Below are 26,914 nucleotides of genomic sequence, written 5' to 3'. Positions count from 1 at the left end.
AAAACACCCCTATATCCTGTCAATCTTAAATACTGAATTAACACCATAACCTCCACCAATTCCTCAATTGCATGTGGATGGCAGATGGAAGAGAACTTGCATCCTTTATTAGGAACATGTGTTAGGTTAGCAGCATGAATATGGTTTTTTTTTTTTTGCTTAAATAATAGACTACATGCATTAACAACTTCACAACCACATAAATGATCAAACCCATATTTTTGGCACAACCACAACATATCGAATAATTCTTTTTGCAATATATTTAATTTCTGTTTATTTTAATATATGCCTCAATTTTCTAACATGTGTATTGACTACTTTGCTACAGAATCCCATTGATTTTTTTCTATTACCACCACCAGGAAATAAATAATATAGATTTCATTAAGCTGAGAGAGTCATTTAATTAGTTGCCAAGAACACCAAGCTTAACAAAATGTCTCAATGATTTTTTTTTAAGACACAACATAAACATATACCTATGATAATTATGAAAGCAAATTTATTTTTTTAATGTTTATCTTTTAGAGAGAGAGAGAGGCAGAGTGTGAGTGGGAGAAGGGGCAGAGAGAGAGGGAGACACAGAATCTGAAGCAGGTTCCAGGCTCTGAGCTCTCAGCACAGAGCTCAATGCTAGGCTTGAACTTACGAACTGCGAGATCATGACCTGAGCCGAAGTCAGCACTTAACTGACTGAGCCACCTAGGCACCCCCAAAAGCAAATTTATTTGAGAATGGAATTCCTGGTAGATTTTTTAGTTGGCAAAAAAGAAAAAAAAAACTATTGAATGATCTGTAGTCTGTTCTGCCATGTATATCCACCAATAACATTTGAAAATTAACCAAACAATATATGCATTTCAATATTATAAAGCAAACAATTCTCCCACTGATAATTTTTCTAAAAATGTAAACATTTACTATATTAAGTAATCTTCTTCGAGAGCAGTTTAAACACAAACCATAAGCATATGTAAATAAGAACACACTGGCCTGTTCTGAGCAGGAGAAAGGAACTATATATATAGCAAACAACTGGTGGCGTGCCAAAAACATCACTTCACTAAATATTACCACTTTTGGCAGCTGCTCTATAAGAAGATAAAATTGAATGAGTACTGAATTTAGTTACAGCAGTTTGCAGAATTCTAAGAATAATGCCATGTTAGTAAGTTTCAGCCTAAAATTATCAGGTGAAAGTCAAGTTTGCAATTCATTGTTCTCAGCAAATTTGGAGATTTTGTTTGCAATATCAGGGCTTCATCACACAGTTATTATGTAGCACTATTTGTTACCCCATTTCATATACTCACTGTGGTTTTACAGCATAAGATGACTCAGTAGCACTAATTTTAACAGAAACATCAACAATTCCAGTTATAAGGAACATAATACTTGAATACTAATAAAATATACCATATAAAAATGCAAAATGAAGTGTTTTGCATCAAAATAATTTAAATATATTATGGAAAAATGAACCATTTACTAATATACAAGTGAAATTCATTCACCCTTTTGGTAATAAAATTTGAAAGTAAAACAAAGATGCAAATAGTTGAAACATTCTAAAATATTGGTAGTACAAGTAATCCAGAAAAAACCAACCTTGGCCAACAAGGAGCATCATCATGATTATTGTCTTTGTCATCAATAGCTTCGTCATTGTCATTATCATCATGGTCTTCACCAATATCATTAACCTGACCAACCTGGTTATCCAAGCCATCATTGCCATTGTCATGGTCATAGGTATCTTCATAAGCATCATTAGAATCATCATCATCACCATCAGTATCAGCACCAGTATCATAGAGTTCAACATAATCACCATCCTCTTCAGGTGGCTGAATGACAGGTGCAGGAGTTAACCAATCATTCCGGAAGATTTCAGAGAGTGCATTATAGCCTACCCATTCATTTGTCAAGTAAACAGGGGGTGATATTTTTCCTACTTTAAATCCATCTGGAACCTGTGTGCACAAGAAAGGTTAATGCAATCTCTAGTAGCCTTTTATTTTCTTCTAGATTGGAAAGTTTCCAAGCTGACAATATTTTAAAATATATTTTCAATTGAAATGAAGATATTTATTTACAAGATAAAGCCAGCATTTTTTTTTAAGATTGAATGCCAAAACTCAAACTTCAGGCTATGATCATTAATGGCCTTTCTGGATCACAAAGAGAAAAATTTATTCACTTTGTTTTTTATTGCCCCTACTTTTCTGCTGAGGAGTAGACATTTGGTTTTGGTGATAGAAAGTAAAACAGATTATTTGATGCTCTATAGAGGGTATACTTATTTTTTCCCTTTCATTTTATCCTCTGATATTAGGATTAAAACATAGCTCTTAAAATTGATACTTAATTTCCTAGCTCTAGTTTTGTACATAGGTTGTCTTAAAGTAACTCAAACACTTCTAAGAACCAAATTAATATAAATGCACCTTTAAGTATGGTGTCATATAAGCAATCTTTAGGCAATCTGAAAGAGATGTGTATGTGGAGGGTAGGGATAATTACAAAAGTAAAATGGAGTGACCTGAAAGCACACTGCGGAAACAACTGGCAGACTGTTGTTTATGCTGTCAGAGGGCATTTTATTTTTCTCCCAATGTGTTATTTTTATGTATTACCTCATCATCCAAGAAATTATATTAGCTAAAAGTGAACATCTAGCTTTTACTCCTTGATTTGAGATTAGCTTCTACAAAGACCTTTCTATCTCTCCTCTCTGAACATGTTCTGACAAAAGCATGTGAATATAAAATATTTTATGATCAGTTTAAAGTTTCTCCATTTCAAGCTTAATTTCTAGATTTCATATTCTGCATACTCACATAGCAATGGAAATCTATCTTTGAAATACTAATTAAAAAACAACACTTTGGCCTTTCCCTCAAGTGAAGATGAAAATATGTAGGTCTATGGGGCGCCTGGGTGGCGCAGTCGGTTAAGCGTCCGACTTCAGCCAGGTCACGATCTCGCGGTCCGTGAGTTCGAGCCCCGCGTCAGGCTCTGGGCTGATGGCTCGGAGCCTGGAGCCTGTTTCCGATTCTGTGTCTCCCTCTCTCTCTGCCCCTCCCCCGTTCATGCTCTGTCTCTCTCTGTCCCAAAAATAAATAAAAAAAAAAAAAAAAAAGAAAATATGTAGGTCTAAAGAAGTTTTTTAAGAAACAGATAAATGTGTTAAGAGTTAAGATGGCAACCTACATGGACATCAACCAGCAACTTCTGATCAATAGTAGAGTAAGGCGGTGATGACTGGGACCTCCTCCAGGTTACAGGACTCTCTTCCTCAGAAGAAGATTCTGTAGAATGCCAAAAAGACATTAGTAAGTGAAGACCGCAACCATTGCCTTCATTTTTATAGTGTACCAGTTCAATACCTTGGTATGTTTCTTGTAGCTTTTTTTCCATTCAGGAAATACCACCTAATAAATTATCATGGGGCCAAGATCCTAGATTTCTGTTTTCAGGAGTAATGGCAGGCTCAAGGTTTGTTCTGTCGTAGATCTACATGGCTTTTCTGTTTTTAATATTAAGTGTACACTTGCTAAATATTTCTGTGTGAGAAGGTATCCAGGAAGACTGGTAGACAAATAGTTTCATTTAAAAAATAATATGTATCTAGGATAGGAAGAGCTAGGTGGTATCACTGGCCTCCCATACTAACCAGTAGAAAAAGAGCTCAACAGTGCATTAGAAGATGACAGATTAGACAACATTTTCAAGAGAAGAGTTGACCCTGCAATCTTAATCCCCCAATTTCCACTCAGTGATATATCTTGGAGTATTTCAATACAGTTGAAAAGTGAACAACTGAAAAGAGACAAAACCTAATGCTTTTTATAAAGCTGGGAATCTTTCTATAGCGATGTTGTGCACTAGAATTTTCTGCAGTGATAGAAATGTTCTGTATCTGCATTGTCTAATACAGTACTAGTAGCTGCACACGGCTATTGAGCATTTGCAATATTGCCAGTGTGCCTGAGGGGTTGGCATTTTAATTTTAGTTTTAATTTTAAAAGCCTATGTGGCTCTTGCTATCACAATGCACAGCTGAATTCTATAGTGTAAATATTGCCATTTAAAATGCAAATTTAGGGGTGCCTGGCTGGCTCAGTCCATAGAGTTTGCAACTCCCGGTCTCCGAGGTGGAAGTTCAAGCCCCTTGTTGGGTGTGGAGCTTACTTAAAAATACAAAAAAAAAACTTTAAAAATGCAAATTTACCTGGATTTGAAGTCTGGAGTTTTGACATTAAGATTTATGGTATAGTAAATAGCACCTGTGGTTAAAATCCAGTGAGAATATTTAGGCTCAAAAATCAGTAGATCTGCTGAATATCCCCAGAAAAAGTTTCACTAAGGGGGCACTTATGTCCCTGCTTATTGTTTTAGTGTGCTTGGACATTGAAGATAAACAGTACTATCCCTTTTTTATTTGCAACATTGCTATTTATAGCTATGGTATAGACACCACAACTCCAAAAATCATGTATTTGCAAACACTTCTATGTTTTGAATATATTATCCAGAATGCACTCTACAATTTATGTCTGTATCTTGTGGCATAGTACTTTTGCAATTTATTATCTTTCTTCAGGAAACCTTTTTTTTTCTCAAGTCTCTGGGTATGTTGTTAGGCTAAATAAGAAATTTGGGTGAGTGTTTGAGATTTTGAGGCAAATTTGTGGTAAGCTGCTCTGATTTCCTGCATAGTAAAGTATGTAATCTAGGTCTAAGTAGTACACACAATAAAATAATAGAATTTTAGAGTTGAAAAGAACTTCAGCTATTACCTACACAGATGCTATCCACTTCTCCCCCTTACCAATGTTCATATAATTTCTTTATTTAAGAAAAGGCAATATAAATAAACCTTAAAATTTTAGGTGTTTTCCCAGTATTAGCAAAATTAGTCCTAGTCAAACCAGAAAGATTCTGAGAAAAATATTCTTAAAGTTACTTTTCATGCAAGCTTATTTTCTCACAAGATAATATTTCTGTATGAGAGGACACTACTATTTAAAGAATTCTACCATTATCTGAGTCTCCTAAGAAGAATGGGGTTTTTAAGTTCAGGTCTTCAAAATATTTGATTTTTATATAGTACACTTATATACCTTTTTTGCTATTAACATTTTAATAAAATCTGTGTTCTACGTTTTTAAAGATGACTTGAGGATTCGGTCAGGCATTTTGCCCTTGCTAAATTTACTTAGGTTGGTTAAAAGTACATAGCGCCAGATTTTATAACCTAAGACATAAGGTTTAGCTTTATATCAATATTTCACAAATCTATAATTCATTTAAACTCTCAAAAGCATATCATAAGATAAAATACTTGTTTGAAATTATTATCACAAATTGTGATAATAATTTTCTATGATTTTATTAACTTTTCATGTGTTTTGAGTAAAAACATCAATTTGTAACATTTAGGGATGTTTATGAGATACTATATATATTTTACTTTGGGGTGGTGAAATAACAAATTGATAAATAAAACACATGCCTAAAACTACTCCACTTAATATTTCAATATTTTAAAGATTGCTTATACATTTTAGCCTATTAAAACGGCCTCTCCCAAGTTCCTTTCCCATATTTTTCACACATGGTACAGAAACTAAAGTTGACATCTCCCACCTCCCCAGACACATTCCTAACTACTACCCAACTTAAAGAGAAAAATAAACTTCAGAAAAACTACTTTCCATTTCTCAAAGGTCACCCATGACCACCCAATTGCCAAATCCAATGGCCTTCTGGTCTTAATTCTACTTGGCTTCCTTAACACTTTTGATTCATTTCTTCTTGAAATTCTTTCTTAACTTCTGCAATACAGACTGTTAAATATTAGGCCCATGTTTTGACTGTTTAAACTTTGTGCTTTGAATCACCTGATACTGCTGGGCAATTTTGAGGATTTTGTGAACTCCTTTGTCTGATGTCAATGGGCTTCTGAGCTTGTTCCAAAACAGACCGCTGAGGAACACTAAATGAAAAGACAGAAAAGCAAGTGCCATGTCCTAATACTCATAAAGGGAATGTATAGCTCAACATCAATACCAACAAAAAATTTTAACTATATGAGTATATATCAAACTAAAATAAGTAGAGCTGAATTAAATTTTCAAATTTCCATTTTCCCCCACATGTGCTATTTTATCTAGAACAGAGAAACAATTTCCAAAATACAAATAAAATGTTTCCATATAGTATATGTTTCCTTTACATATCATATTTAATTTCAAAAAATTCAATAAACTTTCTTTAAGGTAATATTCAGATATTATTATATACCTAGTAACACAGTGATAAACATAACTTAATATGTATGCATTGATTTTAACAAGATAAAAACTTATTGTCATGTCAAATATTCCACTGTGATCATCCTGATTTTAAAAGCTTGACGTTTGCGTTTTTTAATGTCCTGGTTTAGATTTAATGTTCCTGATTTAGCTAAATGAATGGACATACAAATAGGACACTAGTTTTTAACATTCAAATTCAGGGAATATTCAGAAAGCTTTTTCGGACTGGTGCTGCTAAATTTTATAGTTGCTTTGGAATTTCCATATAGGAAGGACTTTGGTTATTGATCTAGGCCTAGAACATACTAGAGTCTTTTCTATAACCCCAAATTTCAGGAAAGACTCAAGTTTTATTTAAATTAAGTTTATAAATTTAAGATGCACCCAGGTGTCTCAGTGGGTTGAGCATCTGACTCTTGGTTTTGGCTCAGGTCATGATCTCACCTTTTGTGGGTTCGAGCCCCACCTCAGGCTCTTCGCTGACAGTGCAGAGCCTGCTTGGGCTTCTCTCTCTCTCTCTCTCTCTCTCTCTCTCTCTCTCTCTCTCTCTCTGCCTCTCCCACGCTCGTGCTCTATCTTTCTCTCAAAAAATAAATAAATAAACTTAAAAATTAATTAATTACTTTTAGAAATTTAATCATATTTAAAGTTAATATATTTGCTATTCACAAATTCAACAATCCCTTTAAAATGTGAACAGCCAATTATAGTTTAACAGCAGTATTACTTTTTATATGCTGGATTTTATTAAAGATATATCCCATGATACCAAAAAAAGATACACAAAATTAAACAGGTTTCTCCCTTTGCAGTCAGAACGACCATGACAACTCATTTACTGAATGTAGAGAAAGCAAAAATTCCTAATCTTGCTTTCCAATTTTCCAAGATTTCTGCATATAAGTTAAATCTAAGTACCTAAATCTTCATATAAGTTAAATCTAAGTACAGAAATATATGGGGTTTTAAATAATAATGAAGTAGGAATATACATACTACATAACATCAACACTATGCAATCTGTCCATACTGTCCAGTGTCTTGAATATAGTAGGTGCTCAATAAATATTTAGTGAAAGACTGAGTGAATGAATATAGGCTAAGATCTCTCCATTATAATCTGGAGTTGAAGGGGGTATAATTTTTAAGGAAAATCTACCTTAAAATTTAGTTTTTAGATATAACACAAACCACAAACTTCTAAAATATGAAACACGATCTTTGAAAATCACTGAAGATCACCAATATTACAGAGATAAAAGATACAGTGACTGTTATAAAATATCATTGATATAATATTGAGATTTAGATTTGATTTTTCCCTTAGGTCATTTCAGGCTTGTCCATTCCATGGCATTAGCTTCTGAGGTTAGGAATTCTGTGAGTGTTTTAATGTGTAGTACATGTACATGAGATTCATGATGTACCACATGATAAAATGTATAATCAAAGTACATGATACACGTGAAACTTCACATCTTTTTATTATAAAGTACTAATTGAAAGCTGTCCAAGAATTCATTGATTTTTTAAATTAAATTGTGGATTTTATCAGCAAATTATAAAACTAAATGACACAGAGACCGCAGTATATCCAAATGTAAAAGATCTAGTTAATGGATTGCTGCAGTTAAGGTTTTAAATGTAGGCCAACAATATCATTTATGATGATGCTGTCATTAATATTTTAGTTTTGACTTTACACAAAACTTAGTGTCAAATAAATAAATACCTTTTAATTTTCCATGTAGTAGTAAGTTATGAGCAATTTGAATATAGAAATTAGAGACACATACCTTGAAGAGAACTTGACATAGTGTTCACAATCTTGATTGTAAGGCACTGAAGTAGATCTCTCTTGGACCTTAAAGACACAGGGCAATACTTTGGTAAAAATTTTTATCATAAATTCTTTTGAATTATTAATCTACAGATGAAGATTCCTTTCTTCATATAGAGATATTTTCCTAAAAATACAACATATAAAATCTTATTTTCATAAAAAGATTGTATTTTCCTAATTTTAGTATAACTTTATAGCTGCTTAACCATAATTTCTGATGGTATCCTTGAATTTTAGTATAATAACAGATTCTGGACATTATATAATCAAACACTTTAATTTTTGTATTGAAGAATCTGTGCCCCAGAGAGGAAAATAACTTTTCTAAGAATTTACATCAAGTTAAAGAATATCTATAATCAGAATATAGGTCTCACAACTGCTAATTTAATGTTCTATATTTTAATATTACTTTTTATATCAAGTCCAAATTTCCCACTCAGAATTTAAGCTCAAACTTCTCACCCACTGACCCTTTTAAACTAACCCTAGATTTTCAAAAGCTGTAACACACACACACTACATAATTAAAATCTCTTGAGTCAAAACTGTCCCACCTTTAAGAAAGTATGTTTTTTTTTCACTCTACAATTTGACTGTATTATGATAATCAGTTTTCCAAATACTTTTTCAATTCTAAATGAATTAGTTTGGTTTCTATTAATTATTCCTTCATCTAATGCAGCAAAATGCTTGAGAAAAGAGCACATATAATGAATCAGCATCCATCAGTGGGGCACATTATTTTCTGCTAACATTAGTAGATAGGACCATGTAGTGTTGCCTTGCCTCATTTAGTTTTATATCATTAGGTTTCTACTTAAAATCGTTTTTAACTAATGAAAACAAATAGGTTATTCTGGCATTCAACAAGGTAGTCACACTAGATTCTTCAGAAAGAAAAATTAAACATGTTACATTTTTTTAAAACTCTAGCATTTTCATGCTTATAAAGTCATTCTATAGGTTCTAGAAACGTGACTTATCAAAGTTGTGATCGATAAGAAATGAAAAATGTTGTTAATTGTTCACCTGTTTAGTAATGAGTATTTCCAAATGTAACCACATGTTTAGTAGTATGGATAATAAGCATCTTTTTCCACATTTGATTCACATGCCCTGGCATTATATTGACCCAGACTAGGTCTCCCTGGTTCATGAAACTGATCTGAGAAAGTTTATTGACACTAGTAAACCAGAGGCCAGGATTCCTCAGAAAAGATAAAGGCCAAAAATAAGAAAAACTAATGCCTAATAAGAATTGGCTTTTGAATTTTGAGGAATTTGGTCCCAAAAAGGAGAAGATGATTAGTAAGAATAGTATGTATGAGACAAATGATGTATTCCAAACCAGTCAGGCATAACTCATTATATTTCCTGTTTAAAGAGGCATGCTTAAGGTAATAATTATCTGAGAGTAGGAGTAAAGTCATAATTTCATAAGGCAGAGAGGGAGACATAAGGCCTTTTGTAATTAAATAATACAATCCAGTTTATGTTCCTTCTGCCAGTGGTTAGTATTTATAAAGTAATATTCTGTTATTCACTCCAGAGGACTGTTAGTATCAGAAGTAACATATTTAAAAAGAATAATTGTCCATGAAAGATATCACTGTGAAGCATCTAGAAGGAAGAAATATAGTGATCTGGGACCCTTGTGCTGATTAAGAACAATGAGACTTCTGACTCACTATTAATAAGGCAAGAATTTGAGTTCTTTGCTCAGCCACCTGATTCATCCTTAGTGATCAAGAAATTGTTAGATGACTAGCTGTTATGAATGCTAGCTATGATGATAATATCTTGTCCTTATGGGAACTGAAAATGCAACTTGGGCTTCACCAATACCCTATGCTAAATGCTGTTAATACAGTCGTGAAAACAGAATCATCCTGGCTATGAGGACTGACTTGATTATTCCTATAAGTGTAAGAAAATAAACCACAGATTAAATGATCCAGATGCTGTCATAAACTACATCCCAGAACAGAGACAATGAATGGAAAAGGTATGTGTGATTGTGTTATAAGCTTAACTACCCAAGTTTTTTATGAGCAATGTTTTTACTTAAAAGAATGACAAGACAACTATGATTATTCAACTTGGGCATTTGGCAGGCATTTTATTTAAAATCAGTGAAGTTAGCCAGTCAATTCAAGGAAAAAACAACTGATGTTATTTGTTAGTAGTGATAAAATTGAGCTTTGAAGTAAAAATTTAAATTTTAAATTTATTATCTGTCACCATGCACTTGGCAGCTTATCAATAATCATTTTTCTGATGAAATTGGTGATATTAATAGATGCTGTTTATTGATGTTGTATAATGAAATGTGTAAATATTTCGAAAGATCTACATACACATTGAAATACTATTTTCCAACTGACCAATGTATTAAGATACAAAATTGTGCATGAGTAAAACATCTATTCATAGCAAATAATAGAACAATAGATTTTAATATTTATGAATATGCAAAATTTCACTGATAGGGTTTTAAGTTCCAGTTCCCTAGCTTTGGTGTATTATCAAAGAATATCCACAATTATCTGAAAAAGCTATGAAGATTCTCTCTTCCCAATTACTTATATGTGAGAAGCCAGCTTTTACTCATATAATTCATTAAGCATATACTAAATATATGGTAACAAATGGGATGCAGAGCACATATGAGAATCCAGTTGTTTTCCATTAAGCAAAATGGAAAATAGTTATTGTTTATTAAAAATTTATTTCTTATGTTGACATATAATACTTTTATTTTCTTTTAAATGAATTAGTACATATTTTATTTTTTGTTTTAATTTCTAATACATTAAATATTGAATGACACAATCCACATAAACAAAAGTTTTTGGGGGGTCTTCAATGTTTAAGAGTATAAAGCATCCCTGAGACCAAAAAGTTTAAGAACCACTGTTTTAGGCACTTAATGTCACTCATACTGAGAAACTTACTTTATTTCCTTTAGGATTTGGAACATATGGCTGCAATGGTTCTATTTGGACTTCAGCCTGAATTGAATGAAATACTTCATCATTGTCTGATGACTCATCTTCTTTGTCCTTTGAAACAAAAAGGAAAATAAATATTTTAATTGTTGTTAAAATACAAATAATATGAGTAATTCTATCATCCCAATGTACAATTTAAAAGAATAATTTTCAAATATTAAAATTGATTTAAACCAGAAGATTCTAATTGTTTGTGGTTCTGGATTCCCTTTAAAATCTGAGGAAATTCTAGGGTTGCCTGGGTGGCTCAGTCGGTTGACCTTCCAACTTCGGCTCTCATGGCTGTGGCTCATGAGTTCAAGCCCCGCATCGGGCTCTGTGCTGACAGCTCAGAATGTGTAGCCTGCTTTGGATTCTGTATCTCCCTCTCTCTCTCTGCCACTCCCCCACTTGCACTCTGTCTGTCTCTCTGTCTCTCTCTCTCTCAAAAAAAAAAAATTAAAAATTAAAAAAAAAGAATCTGAGGAGATTCTAATTGCATATGGACACAGATATCTGCATATATTTTCAGGGGGATCATTGACCACCTGCAGCTAATCTGTTAGACCCAGGTTAAGAATCTCCGGTCTAAAGCTTACCTCAAAATCTCAAACTGTCACTTTTAGTAAGCAGTTATAATTACAAAGTTTGGTCCTCCTGTGCAATGGAAGATCTGAAATATAGCAGTGCAAATATTTCTCACTAATTGAGCTCTAGGAGTTTAAGAAAGTTTCTGTTTTCACACTTAAGCCAATCAATATTATTTCTTCAACTCAGAGTAATGAAAATTAGTTTTCTTTCCTTTGGCTAAAGAACTCACATACGTCTCTAAATGCTAACAAATTTTTAGGTAATTCAAAAGATCTATGACTTTGATTTAATATTAATTCTTTTATTTTCTTTTATATTTTTGTTAAGAATCACACATAAAGATATGAATGCCTGTACAAGATCCTAGGGTCATGGGATTGGTAACTATTATTTATTGACCTTTTCTTCCATGTTAGAATGGCTTCTCACATATATACTTAAAACACTGAATGACAATAAGTATGTGTCATGCTACCAATGCCATGGGTCTTGCAGGAATGTATACAACTCTTTTTTATAAATGCAAAACCCGTTAATTCAGTTGTTACTAGCGCTCATTGATATTAATCAATTAGGTCCTTTCTTTGCTTGTTGCTTCTACCTTTTCTCAAGTTAAACATGTTAGGGAAATAATATGTGTTTAATTGGCTCAATGAACATAAACCAAAAGACTCACTTATCCAGACATTCAGACAAGATACATTTGTAATTACTACATTAATTATTATCAGATAAATGGATTTTGACACCAGGGTTTAATTTAGGATTCCTTTATATAAATGGTTGTTGTGAAGTATTAGAAAACAACTGCTCTCCCAATCCTGCTGACCTCATTAGTTTGCTTATAAAGACCACAAAATCCTTCACTGTCAGATTAGATCTGCCAAATTGAATTCAGCAACTCCAGCCAAATTATTTTAGAGGATTTGAAAGAATGAAGTTTTGACTATTCCAAAATAAGCTAAAGATAGTAGCATACTGCATTTCAAGAGTGCAGAGATGAATTTGTAACTTATGTCATGTTCAATGCAGACACTTCATTAATTATGTAAAATAGTGGAACATTAGTGAGACAATTCATATATATGGTAACTATATACAAAATATTTTTGAAACTGCTTTACCGTTTCATTTTAACCTTGATTTAAACATGCAAAATAAAAAAAATAGTATACTTCACTTAAATAGCAGAGTTCAGCATTCTATGGGGAAAAAGGCAAATTAACTTAGAGGTTAGAGGAGTAAAACCAAAGTTGTTCTTTTGTCTTTAATTTTAATGAGTTATATTTGAAAGTTTGAGCTATGGCAATAATTTTTAAATATCCAAAATAGTAGTTTTAAAGGTCTACACAGTGTTCCTTTATTGGTTAAGGGAATAATAGGTAGAAAACTAATAATTAAAACTATATCTCTACAAAGATATTAAACAATTACCTGGATCATTCAAGCAACTTTTTCTTTCCCAAATTTAGTCATAATTACCTGGAAATTTTAGGATAATTTATTTGAAGCACAAATTATTAAGTTAATTTTCTTTGGGACACAAGGAATATTTACCTCATTTGGTTTTACAGAGGGAAAACATGAGCATGGACTAGTAATGTTTTCTCTGCATATTTGATTCAGTAAAAATATCAGAAAGTCTTACATTTGCAACTTGTCTCAATTCTTCCTCGTGCTGATTAAAGATATCTTCCCATCTGCGCTGGCACCTTCTCCTGCAGGCTTCTAAATCTGAGAGCTCAAACTCTTCAGGTCTCCGTGATAGCTTTGCCCGGAACCTCTTTGGTGATAGTCTTTTTGCCAATGCCTGCCTTAGACTAGAAACTTTTGATTTTTTCTTCCCTGCCTGTTCTGGTTGAGAGTAAAACATGTTTGAAGACAGACTTTCCATCAAGGTTTGCAGTGGACCAAGGGGCTTTGAGTTATGTGAGTTTGGTGCTCGAAGTAAGTCTCTTGATAGTCCCTCTATCAGTTCTTGAACTGAGCCAACTGCCTGTGGGGGCTCTAGTGCCCAGGTGTGTGCCTGAGGTGACCCTTCAATTTGCCCCTCTACTGGAATGAGCACTTGAGTATCCAAATGTAGTGGCAACAGCACATGGTGGTTCTGTGACAGTAGGGGCAGGAATACCTGGGCATGTACTCGTAATGACTCAGGTTCCTCTGCCTCAATCTCTGCCTGTGTGGGCTCAACAGCCTGTTCCTGTACCTCTGGCTGTTCAGGTACCTGGTTCTGCTCCAGCTGTTGTTCAGGTAACTGGTTCTGCCCCTGGTGTTGTTCAGGGGCCTGACCCTGCCTTTGCTGTTGTTCTGGTACTTGATCTTGACCCTGAAATTCCTCTGGTACCTGGTCCAGATCCTGTGGCTCTTCTGATGCCTGGGGCTGGGCCTGAGCCTGCTGTTCTTTTGGCACCTGGGCTTGTAGCTGTAGAGTCCTAGGTGTCTTAACCTGAGCCTGTAGTGGCATGAGCATCCAGGCTGCTCTCCGTAGTCTTGGAGGTGCCTTAACCTGCATCTGTAGGGGCCTAGATGCCTTCGCCTTAACCTGAGCCTGTAGTGGCTTAAACACACGAGCTGCCCCTTGTAGTCGCTGAGGTGCCTGGGCTTGCCCCTGTAGAAGCCTAGGTGCATTGTCCTGAGCTCGTAGTGGCATGAACACCCTGGCTGCTCCCTGTAGATGCTGAAGTGCCTGAACCTGTGGCTCTTCTCGATCAGGCAACCACCTTGGCTGAGAGGGTTCTCCATGCAGAACTCTAAGTGGTCTGCATCTACTGCTAGTTGGCAGTCTCAGAAGCTCATGAGTACAAGAAGGTCCTCTAGAAGGAAACACACAAATGATTGCTATATAGTAAGAACTGTCAGTGGAGTGAAGCCACTCAGGCTTCACTTTTTTTTTTATTTTTAAAAATGGACATTTTCTGCAATAAAGGTATTTTCAGTAAATCTTTCTTGAATCATTCCTATAATGTCTGAAGTATTCTTTGTATTAGTAATATACTCAATATTAATTATCTCATAAACTACTTTATCATTCTACTTCCAGAAATGAAAGAATCTTTGAATAGTAATAAAAATTTTTTCTCAACATTTCCATTCAAATATGTTTTGAAAAAAAAAAGATCTGTTATTTGTTGTATCAGAAAGGATTACTCTTCTGAGTCAAATGCAACAGTACAGGATCAACTGTCTTAAATAAATTGCTAACAACAAATTATATGCAATTTATCTAACACACCTGAATCTTCTCATGGTGTACTGCTCCTTAATAGCTTCTTCTCTTTCAAATATCAGAGGTATTCCTTTGTATAAAAAAAATATACATAAAAATCAGCAGAGATTAATGCAATTTACCCTAGTGAATTTTCACCATTTAATGCTCAGGATGTCAAGTAAATTTACAAGGACAAGAAAGTAACCCTTCAAATCACACCTGGTTGGTAATGTAGACAATATCCTAGTTCTTAGAACCACTTTTGCAGCACAGTGAAGCTATTCCATACAGATTAATTTCTATGGGCACAGGAAAGGGAATTTAGAAATTTGGTTGCTGTAATTCTAAAGAGAAATAATTCAGAAAGGCAAAGGGAGAAAGGGACAAGAGGAACTCTAGATGGTTTCTGAGCATGGCCTATATGTGTGTGATGTAGATGCAAGAAGTTTATGTCTTGGGCCCACATCTATCTTTGGTCCTTTCAATGAGGATCTTTGAAAATGAGGATCAGGATCTTTGGTCTTTTCAATGAGAAGGTGAAAATCTCAATTCTGGGTTTTACACTTACATTCAACATGTTCAGCTTCTTTCATTTCAGCTGTGCTGTACCGAAATAGAGAAGCTTACAAACAAGAGATTTATTTTGAATTTCCTATATAAAAGTGTTTAGGGTAACTATATTTATATCTAAGCAATTCCCACATAAATGTGGCTTTTTCTGCAGGTAACATTCTGGAAATCTTGCAACTCTGGAAATTAGCAAATTCTCAAGTAGAAATGGGGTCTTCCTACACCAAATTCAGACTGGCTGGCTTTTGTAATGCTGGTCCAGTGAATTTTCCACATGGTTAAATAAAATAATTTCTGCTGTTTCTCACTCCAAAATAAGATACATATAATTATGCAGGAGGAATAAACTCTATTGCAATACATTCTGTAGCTATTCTGAGAATGCCTGCTATGTTTCAGGTTTCCCCTTTTCCACTACATCACCACTCACAACACTACCTATGGTGCCCCAAATTAAACGTGGAATATACCATACAACCTATAAAGTTAGAACTTCCTAAGTAGTTTACTCTGGATTTGATGAAAATCCATCCTGCCATTTTTGGCATTAATATACAGAAACTGTTATTTGTATAAATTAGTTCTTTTAATTACATCTTATAGTTGGAGATTAGTGTATAAAACAAACTTTATATAGTGCACAGAAATTACTTCAGAATTGACAGCCAATAGATGAGTAATTATAAATCCATTTATCTTAATGGAGTTAATTAAAAAAACAGAAAAAAGAGCATTAAGATATAGATTTTGTTATATTTTTTATTTATTTTTTTCTTTACTTAGGAGTTTTCTTAAAATAAAATTGGCACATCACAAAATTATTCTGGATGCATTCAAGGTTTTTGTAAATATAAACATTTGCCAGTTCTAAACAGTATCTGTTTAATCCTATATATATACAGACGACCAGGTGAGAGATAATTAACTGCACATGGAATATTAGTGGAAAAACTAAATATCAAAGGCCTCAGAATTTTTACTTTCAATGTAATTCTTAAGAAAATATTATTTTTTCCTGAAAAAATGAATAAATTTTGCTTTCATCTAAATATCCATTCCAGTAAAATGAAAGTTCACATATTCTAACCTTTTTTCTGTCTCTTTTTAATGATTCCAGTAAGATGCTTCTTTAATGACTCAACAACATGTCCTTCATTTTTTATATTCTGAACAAAAGGGTGATGAAGCATGTTTGCAGAAGTAGGACGAAATAGGAAATTTTTTATCATGCACTTTTCCATGAAATTGTGGAACTTACGAGACCTAAAAGAAATGAGTCAGAGATAAAAGAGTATCCTCAGGACTACTATATTTTCTCCCACCCTCACACACATGCCACTCTGCAGATCATATTTTTGGAGAGAGTTGCCTCTAGTTATAATTGTCTTTTCAATTGCCATATATCCTGCAGCTTGACGATATACATTATACTACAGATAAGTCAGAGTCAATGGCATTTAAATAGTAGTAGAAACTTCAAGGAGTACAGAAGTATGTACATGGTAAAAAGTCAAGTGATGGTATGGCAATGAAGTGGTTAATGCAATATATGCAGGCCATGAGACCAGACTGGTCAGCCAACAGGAGTCATACTTTGAAGCCTGAATGTTTCACTTGACTATATGTATTTTGAGCTATGGAGGTGTAGGTATGATGATCCAAAAAAGGATGTTAATAGCAACAGGACTAACTAATCTTATAAAATGGCCCATTAAAACAGATGTGGCCAGAAAGCCTGAATCTGTGGTAAGGGTTAAATAGAATCACAAGGAAAAATGTCAGCAATTAAATCACAGTCACCACTTTTACCAGGGCAAGCAATAAATGCTAAGAATAAGCAAGAGCTTCAGACATTCAATCAAAATGCTTCAGTGTAAAGGGTTCCCAAGTTTAGTTGGCCGGTAGCACTCTGGAAGAACAAATTCTCTCCTCTAGATCTGTGGATGTTTTTCAATGGGCTGAACAACTGAGTTATATATCACAATCACTGACAGCCTATCTAGGCACAGTAAGAAACATCACAAATGATTTCTATTGGTCCATGCCATTAATGAGGAAACAACTAAACATGCCATTAATTCCAGGGCAGTGACATCATCATAATATATATGGAAGGTATTACTTATTTCTAGTTGACTAGCTAGCTTTTAATGAAAACTAATCATTAAGATATTAGTTTTTAGGAAATACTGTCCAACAAAGATGTTGAAACAGGATTATAAAATTAATTAAAACTCATGTGCTACATAAAAAAATGTCAAGTTAATGTGTTTAGAAGATTAAGTCATTTATCTTTACCATCCACTGGATTTGACTTTGGGGGCAGATTCCCGCAAAATAACAAAGAGGGCTTCCAAGGGCTGAAGGTTACACAGGGCTGCAAAGGAAAATAGATATGTTTAGAATGAATGAGAAGGGTAACAACAGCACATTCCTCATTCCAGAGGGGATTCTCAGTGTTCTTTCACATTTCATATTAAGGAGACACTGAGGAATAAATAGATACATATTAATGTAGTCAATGGAAAAGCTCATTGTAATGCAAACGGTCCATTATATTATTTTAATTTTTAACGTTTATTTATTATTGAGAGACAGAGAGAGACAGAGCATGAGCAGGGGAGGAGCAGAGAGAGAGGGAGACACAGAATCTGAAGCAGGTTCCAGGCTCTGAGCTGTCAGCACGGAGCCCAACACGGGGCTCAAAGTCACAAACCTCAAGATCATGACCTGAGCTGAAGCTGGACGCTTACCCAACCGAGCCACCCAGGCGCCCCCAAACAGTCCATTTTATAAGATCCTCAAGCATCGCCATCATCAGGTGTGGCAAATTAATAATAAATTACACTGGATACAAATTTCAAAATGTGTGATGGATGATTTCTATCTAGAGATGTAAACCCAAAATGAAGACAAATACTCTTCTGTATTTTGTGTTGTAGGTATCTGTAGTTATAAAATTGTAATTATAGGCCGAAAAAGTCAACAAAACAAGTAGCTAAGCACAATAATATATAAAGAATGATTTAGTGGTCTAAAAAGATGAGAATAATCTGTTTTGGAAGCTGACAGTCCTAGGAAAAGAGGTAGATATAGTGTAACAAATTGTTAAATGTAGTGTAGAATATTTATTTAAATTAAATTAAATTAATTGTTAAATATAGTGTAGTATAAATAGTAGATACAGTGTAACAAATTGTTACCCTCTAGAGTAAGATCACTTGGGTTCAAATCCTAGTTCTGCCTTTGTGATCTCAAACAAATTACTTAACCTATCTGTGCCTAAGTTTCTTTATCTGGAAAAAAAAATCAAGAATTCCTTCAAAGAGATGTCGTGAGCATTAACCTACACGTAAAAGTGTCTGGCACAGAGTAGGCACTTAGTAAATATTAGCTATTGGTATTATAATAAAGATTTTAACACTCTGACACTTCAGGTCTGTGCCAAATTATAGGACTTTCATTCTCTTTTTGAAACACACATCTATATTAAAAAAAAGCCTATTCCAATATGTGCTATATTGGAAAATATCCCCAAAGGAGAGCCATAGTGTAAATTTATTTTTTTCTTAATATATATATTTTTTATTTTATCAAGTTTTTAATTTTAATCACAGTATAGTTAACATACAGTATTATACTAGTTTCAGGTACATAATTTAATGACTCACAATTCTATACATTACTCATTGCTCATCATGATGTGTACTCTTTAATCCCCATTACCTATTTCACCCATCCCCCTAACCCACCTCCCTTCTGGAAACCACCAGTCTGTTCTCTATAGTTAAGAGCCTGTTTCTTGGTTTCTCTCTCTTTTATTTCCTCTGCTTGTTTGTTTTGTTTTTAAATTCCACATATAAGTGAAATCATATGGTATTTGTCTTTCTCTGATGGACTTATTTCACTGAGCATAATAGTCTCTAGTTCCATCCATGTTGTTGTAAATGGAAAGATTTCATTCTTTTTTGACTGAGTAATATTCCCTGTAGATAGATAGATGATAGATAGATAGATAGATAGATAGATAGATAGATAGATGATAGATATATGTGTGTATGCCATATCTTTATCCACTCATGTATGATGGACACTTCCATAATTTGGCTATTGTAATAATGCTGCAATTAACATTGGGGTGCATATGTCCTTTCAAATTAGTGTTTTTGTATTTTTGGGGTATATACCCAGTAGTGTGATTACTGGATCATAAGGTGGTTCTATTTTTAACTTTTTGTGGAGCCTCCATACTCTTTTCCACAGTGACTGCACAAGTTTGCATTCCATCAACAGTGCAAGAGGATTCCTTTTTCTCCACACCCTCACCAATAAATTTCATCTAATATTACAGGTGTGTCATTCATGTGAGGACAATTTGATATCAGTGACTCTTTAGAGTCATCATTTCTCTCCCAAAATACATCTCAGAAAAACTACAATGCCAAACTAGCTTCTTATGATAGTAGGAAAAAACTCCCCAGGGTGCTTTCATTAGAGTGATATAAAGGCACTTGTTCAAAGGTCAAGTTTTTGGTTCAATTACATAGGTAAAGATTAACAGAGGTACAGTTTTATAATTGATGGCAGGATTATCCCCAAGCTCAAAAGATCAGGATCACATTTTGTTCTTTTCATTCCCCTACTATAACCATTCAGTCACCAGATTCTGTCCTTTAAACATATTTTAAGTGAGTTTGTACAATACTAAACAGTTGTCATTTATTAACACTTGAGCATCATTTAGTCAACTAACAACACCCCCAGGGGTCAAGAGCTAGAGCATAGACTAAAGAAGTTGTCATTAAGGGAAATGAGAAGTCCACAAAGGAATGGAGTACAGGGTGGGTACAAGAGCTATGTCAAACAGTGGAGGTTTCCTATATAGTCTAATTTTAGGAATTCCAGTAAATGCTCCCTTTACCCCACATATAACATGCCTAAATGTTTTACCATTAGAGGCTCATTACTTTGAAACAGCAAGCCTCATTTAAAAATATATTTATATAGGGTATAATGCTAAGTGAAATAAGTCAGACAGAGAAAGACAAACACCATATGATTTCACTCATATGTATAATTTAAGAAAAAGAAAGAAAGAAAGAAAGAAAGAAAGAAAGAAAGAAAGAGAAAGAAAGGAAGGAAGAAAGGAAGGAAGGAAGGAAGGAAGGAAGGAAGGAAGGAAGGAAGGAAGGAAGAAAGGACCCAAGCACTTAAGAAGATCCTGGCAATGGATCCTGCAATAGTACAGGTCTTTTCTCCTCTGAGAACCTCTACATCACCCTTTTAGTGAGAAGATGTTCTCCGTGCCCCCCCCCTTTTTTTTTTACATCTCTGGGAGAGAGTCACCAAAAAAAGAGAGAAAGAAATAAATTTTCTTATCTGGACCTCAGAGTCAATTAGCATATAATTGTAACTTTGGAGGGCCACCCCGTCTGAGACGGTAATTATCAAAACCTGGAGGATTTCTACAGTTAAGTTAATGACGATCATTTCTATCCAAAGTTAATACTCCAGGCAATATAGGAGGCTGGTGAAAGACCAATGTTTTAGCAGAGTGGCTATTTCAAGTTACTCATCACCAAAGTGTCAGCCTTCTGATTACTTATTTAGGCATGTTGGTCTTATTTTTTCTCATTGTAAATTAATAAACTCCTGGTCCTCACACATCTTTTGTAAGAAGTTTGCCATTTGAGTATTCTGTGCAAAACTCCTTCTCTGTAGTCCTTCTGTGAGTTTGCTCATTACTCCTTTTTTTTCTCCCATGATTTAATATTTTGGAATGAAAAAATTAAACAAAATAAAGGTGAATTAGGAAGTACAAATCTTCAAAATGTAGAAAGACAGTTTTTTTTAAAGACATGGTAAGGAACATTCCAAAACAACAAAAAACATATACTCTTTGATGCAGTCATGCATCCTAAAAAAACACATACATCAACACTCATATGAAATACCATATTGTTAAAAGAAGAAGGAGAAGAAGAAGAAGAAGAAGAAGAAGAAGAAGAAGAAGAAGGAGGAGGAGGAGGAGGAGGAGGAGGGAGGAGGAGGAGGAGGGAGGAGGAAGAGGAGGGGGAAGAAGATGGAGAACAAGAAGAAGGGGTAGGAGAAGGGGAAGAAGAAGAGGAAGAGGAGGAGGAGGAGAAAGAGGTGGAAAAAGAAGAGGAGAAGGTGCTGCTGCTGCTGCTCAATCTAATATAATCTAAGCATGTTTCACAAAGAGAAATAATCAAGAGGTGATGAGCAATAATATGCATCTTCCCAGTCTCATTTCAATTATATATATGTGGCCATCACTAAGTTTTTATTCACCCAAAACAGATGCTTTGCAGTTCTGGGGGCATGAAAAGAGGGACAAGTTACCATTATTTCTACCCCTTGAAATTACTCCCATTGGACTTGAAACACAGTATTAAGATATTTCAAACTTATAAAGCTTGTTGTCTGGGCATTGTGCCGACAGACCATGCAGGAACGTGGGAACTTATAGGATCTCCTTAGAAAGGGATAAGCAAAGAAATTCCACTCCACCCACCTGCCCCTCAAAAAAACACTCCAGGTATTTCTCTCACTTCTCTTCCAATGACACAAGGAATGTATGTATCATTTATACCTTTAGATTTAGGTATTGAGGACAGTAGATATGCCCTGCTTATGGGTGTCATACATTAGATGGCTATCAATCATTTATATCTAAGTTCACATTTAATTTTTACTTTCCTACCAGAAAGCAGTGTGCTGAGAGAACAGAATACTAACAGATCATTTAAATGATGGGGGTGAGGAGGAAACAAGAGGAAACTGAGTCTTCTGAGCAATTAAGGACACTGGAGTTGCTAAAAGGAGCAAGGAAGGCACCAAACGTGAGCTGACTGACTCCAAATGAAAAACAAACAAACAAACAAACAAACAAACAAAAAGCTACTCACTTCCCAGAGTTGAGGATTGGTTTATTTTCAGTGAAACACTGGAAGATTCTCTTAACTGTCATAGTCTGCAACAGTAGCAGTGTGTGACTATAAATGTTCTGGAACCTAAATACTCCACCAATAACTATGTACTGGAAAGCCTTCAGATTCTTATTAGTTATGACTGTCAGTACCAAATAATTTTGATGCTAAATTGAAATAATACTCAATAAGCCTAAAATAAAATATAATAAGAGAAAAGCACAAACTCTTTATAGATATATCTGGCCATTCTGACTAGAACATTTGATAATCACTCAGAAGTCCAGCATTTATGGTTTGGCAATAGTGTGGCATCTGTCTGACCAAGACAAGCTGACTGGTGCAAGTTGCAGATTTGTATAGCATGCTTCCCTAGCTTTTAACAAATAAACATCATTTTTACTCACGAGGAGCCCCTTCAGCCATTTCAATAGCAGTGATTCCCACGGACCACACATCACTCTGCAAAAGAAAAAATGAACCCAAAGTCACCTAAGCTGGAAAATTAATAGTATTTAGAATTTCAAAACAATCTTTGGTTGGGGGAGTGTCAATGCCAGAGCCATTTTATGGGTTTTCTACAATGAACCTTCATTACAGAATGGTGTTGTAGGAAGATGTTATCTAAGCTTGTGATCTGCCAGTACTACACCACACAACAGAACGATATGGGATAGGGTTCAGTGTAGGGAAAATTCATCTTGAGTGTATTGCTATTGCTGCCTTAACTGAAATAACAAAAGGAGCTTGCTGTGAAGAAATCCAATCACATAGATCTATTAACTGTGCCCTCTTAGATAAATGATTTAACTCTCTGTACCTCAATTTTACCCTATATGAAATGGGGATAATAATGATATCCACCTCATAGCACTGGTCTGAGTATTAAATGAGATAACATATATAAAAAGCATTTTCAGCAGTTACTTGAATATAGTAAATTGATAATATAATTATTGTTATTCTAGGAAATGATATTCCAAGAGGCTCAAGGAAATTATCCTCACTATTAACTGTACTTCGTTTTTTAGAACGTGGAAAGGGCACAGGGCTGGAGGTACACTGGCTGGCTGGATGACTCCTAAACAAGTCAATTGAATTCTGAGAATCTCAGCTAATAGAGTTCTTAGCTTCAAATGATTGTTGTGATGGTGTAAGTTGAAGCTTTCTTTCAATTAAATGAGGCTAAAAATGAAAAAAAATAAATGATTAATATAGGTGAAAGTCCTTTGAAGACTGCAAAAAAAAATTTGTACAGGCATAAAGCATCATTTTTATAGCAAGCCACCTAAAAGAACATTATACTTCCATAGTCTCCATAGCCTGTAATAGCAATAGACTATAAACTCTCAATGGATCTGCTTGCAGATCAAGCAGAGGGCATTTAAGGAAAAGGGAAAAGAGATGAGACTTGAATTAATCAACTTCAAGTATTGAGCCCTAGGTTCCACACAATGAAGCCACAATGAATTGTTTGGATGACTTATGATGTGAAGACTGAGTGTGGTTTTTCCAGTCTATAACAAATGGAGAGTTTTCTTTCCACATCAGGTTTTTGAAATGTGTACATAGATGTATATTGTCCAAATTGCAATTTCAGTGGAAATTTTAATAAATACCATGAATTGTTACTTAATTTGTCTATTCCACTGATTTTCAGTGGTCTGGAGGTGAACCATGACAAGGTTTTGTCCTTGTCCAGTACCTTGTCCAGTACCAAAGGGTACTCCATTACCCTGAGTAATTGAATTATTTTTTTTTTCTTTTTGAAGCTAAGTTACTGTGGGGATTAATAATTGGCTTCACATTCATTCATTTTTAGGTTTACGAAGTTCTCTGCCCCTGGAAGTTAAATTTCCATATAAAGCCACATAATATAATATTTTTCCCAAGAAGTTGCAAGCAACATGAACTAGACATTCTTCCTCAAATGTATATAATTCCCAGTGGTCTATGTTGTCTATATTCTTAGAAAATATTACATTTATGCATATAATCAAACAACAAATAAGAATAGCAGCTAGTCTTTCTTATTAGAGTTTAATGTGAAAGGAGTTGCCTGCTTTTTATTTTTTATCATTTACAAATAAATATTAGTTAAAAGTCCTTTCCAATCTTTGATTCCCACTATGTGAATCTTCACACTTACTCTGTAATCATAGGAGCGTCTTGGGTCCTCATCACAGTCAATCACCTCAGGTGCCATCCAGTACGGCGTCCCAATGAAACTATTTCTCCTCCCATTAGTTCTGCTCACCTGGGCACTCACTCCAAAATCCACTGCAAAATTCAGCATATGTCAAAATAATTAATCAGTAACAAAAAGCTCAATAAGTTATTGCTTTAACTTGGAAAGCCAATACAAAATCCACAATGGATAACAGATTTTCATTCCAGCCCAGAAAACTTTACCATGAAGTCCACTACAGAAATACTGAGTGAGAATTAGGCTTTTGCTTCTATTTATGTTGGAAAGAGACTCAGAAGTGCTATTATAAATCTACAGTAGGTTTGGCTGAAAGTTTACCATGAATATTAAAAATAAAGTTCCATCAGAATACCCTGAACCTCTGAAGTGATAACATATGTAGTGTTTGGATCTGCCACCAAGCTGGAGGAAGACCAGCACTATAAGCAACATCTAAGAAATCTAAAACCTATTAGTAGCTTATTAGGAAGCCTCGCTCATGACATTAGAAAGTCCTATTACACCAATAAAGAAAAATGAGTTTTCTGCTAGAATTTAGTTTAAGTTCTTCTACAGATCTTCTGAATCAGATGCATATATTTACTGTGGTATCTATATCTTAGGTTAGACTGTAAAAGTTCAGTCTTCTATTAATCTGTGGGATACATTATATGAAAATATTTAGTATGGTATCCTCAGTAACAGACAGAAAAGAGGCTAAAGTAGACTGGGGTTATTTAGTCCAGAAAAAAAAAGATGAAAAATGAAAGTAGATGAAACTTTTCAGGGATGAAAAATGAAGTAGATTTTCTAATTTAGAATGGTTTCCAGGAATCTAGAGGATGGATAGCAACACTGTCTAAATAGTAGTTTGAAGAATTTAGGAGAAGAAATGAAAAATTAAGAAGTTAAGAGCTTAAAGAATTCTTTAAGGAAGGATTTAACAAGAATAAAAAGTGCCTATAATATGTGCAAATCATCACTGGGTATTGAACAATCTCATTATCTACATATTTTTGGAGAACAGGTTAAATCAGAGCCCGGCAGTCTCACTATCCCTGAGGGCCAACTTAAAGGGCCAAGAGATACCTATGAAGGCCATGAGCTAATATATGACATTCAGGGAAGAAAATGAAAAGAGAAAAGACTAGAAGAAACAGTGATGGATGGAAGAAAAGGAAACAAGAAAAGCTTGAAATGAAGACAAACGTAGAGATGAGACCTCAACAGTGGTATAATTTAACCTTTTCTTTAATGACCTAGGGACCAGAATATAAGGATTACTTATCAATTGCAATTATAATATGATCATTTTCCAGTCTCATTCCTATCACTCCCTTTTGATGGCTTTGGGTTTTCCTTCTGCAACCTTCTCATAATATGTTGCTTAAAAATATCCTGGAATCTGAGAAATGTAAAACCAAATGTATATGGGTTATATGTAAAATAAGCCTGATTAAATTCTTATCCATACTAAAAGGTCTCTCCCACAGAGTAAAGTACATGAGCTTTAGTGCATGGACTTTGTGACAGATTTTTCAGTGGCATTTCATTTACTTAACAATTTCTCTTCTGTATTGCAAATGGTAGAGTTGGCCAGTAACCTGGCTCAAATATATAGGAGTGCTGCCACATGTGAACATAGTATGTATGTAGCCTTGCAACAGATTATCTATCCTGCACATTTGAATATGAGATCCAAATTCCCCCAAGGTATTGGCACAGTGTCTTAAAATTGTATTTCTAGCTTTGTAGCTTTTAAACACATGAGACATAACACATTTTCTTGAAATTACTTTTTTCTTATTTCAGGAACGATTATTACTCAAGCTTCTTCTGCAAATATTCAATGAACATATTCTCAATGAATGAACAAAAATCTCTGCCATGGTTATATTTTTTGTAAGGAAAATGGGAACTATCTTAAGGTCATGCTAGAGATATGGTAGAACTGATATCATTTAAAAATAATACAGGATTTAATACCAGTGATTTATATTCTATATCAATGAGGTTATCTGCCATTGCATAGTACTAACATTAATCATATGGTATTATTTAAAACCCAACCAACAATATTTATATTAAACATTAAAGGGTACAATAAATTGTACCCTGTGTGCCTGTGAGACAATATGTGTGGTTATTTTTAAATAAATTATGCCATTTTAAATCTTGGAATAGAAAGCCAGGGACTTTCTGGTCTTTTGATTTCTAATTCTGAACTTGATTTTGATATTAT

At 34.3% G+C, this 26,914-nt stretch overlaps 1 protein-coding gene across 1 annotated transcript in view; it reads right to left on the bottom strand.

The window, feature by feature from the left end:
* Nucleotides 1-26,914, bottom strand: part of NRK (Nik related kinase) — a 139,150-nt gene that overhangs the window by 28,327 nt on the left and 83,909 nt on the right. The window contains exons 8-18 of the mRNA XM_007086430.3: nt 24,634-24,764; nt 22,892-22,946; nt 17,833-17,911; nt 16,622-16,797; nt 14,989-15,052; nt 13,402-14,569; nt 11,127-11,234; nt 8,123-8,190; nt 5,910-6,004; nt 3,217-3,314; nt 1,612-1,976 (exon numbers count right to left, since the gene is read on the bottom strand). Coding sequence (XP_007086492.2) covers nt 1,612-1,976; nt 3,217-3,314; nt 5,910-6,004; nt 8,123-8,190; nt 11,127-11,234; nt 13,402-14,569; nt 14,989-15,052; nt 16,622-16,797; nt 17,833-17,911; nt 22,892-22,946; nt 24,634-24,764 — 2,407 coding nt within the window. The remainder of the gene's footprint in view (nt 1-1,611; nt 1,977-3,216; nt 3,315-5,909; nt 6,005-8,122; nt 8,191-11,126; nt 11,235-13,401; nt 14,570-14,988; nt 15,053-16,621; nt 16,798-17,832; nt 17,912-22,891; nt 22,947-24,633; nt 24,765-26,914) is intronic.

Source organism: Panthera tigris, chromosome X (assembly GCF_018350195.1).
Source record: "Panthera tigris isolate Pti1 chromosome X, P.tigris_Pti1_mat1.1, whole genome shotgun sequence".
Lineage (NCBI taxonomy): Eukaryota > Metazoa > Chordata > Mammalia > Carnivora > Felidae > Panthera > Panthera tigris.
Note: the sequence above shows the minus strand (reverse complement) of the source record. Positions and strands in the feature narration are given on the sequence as shown.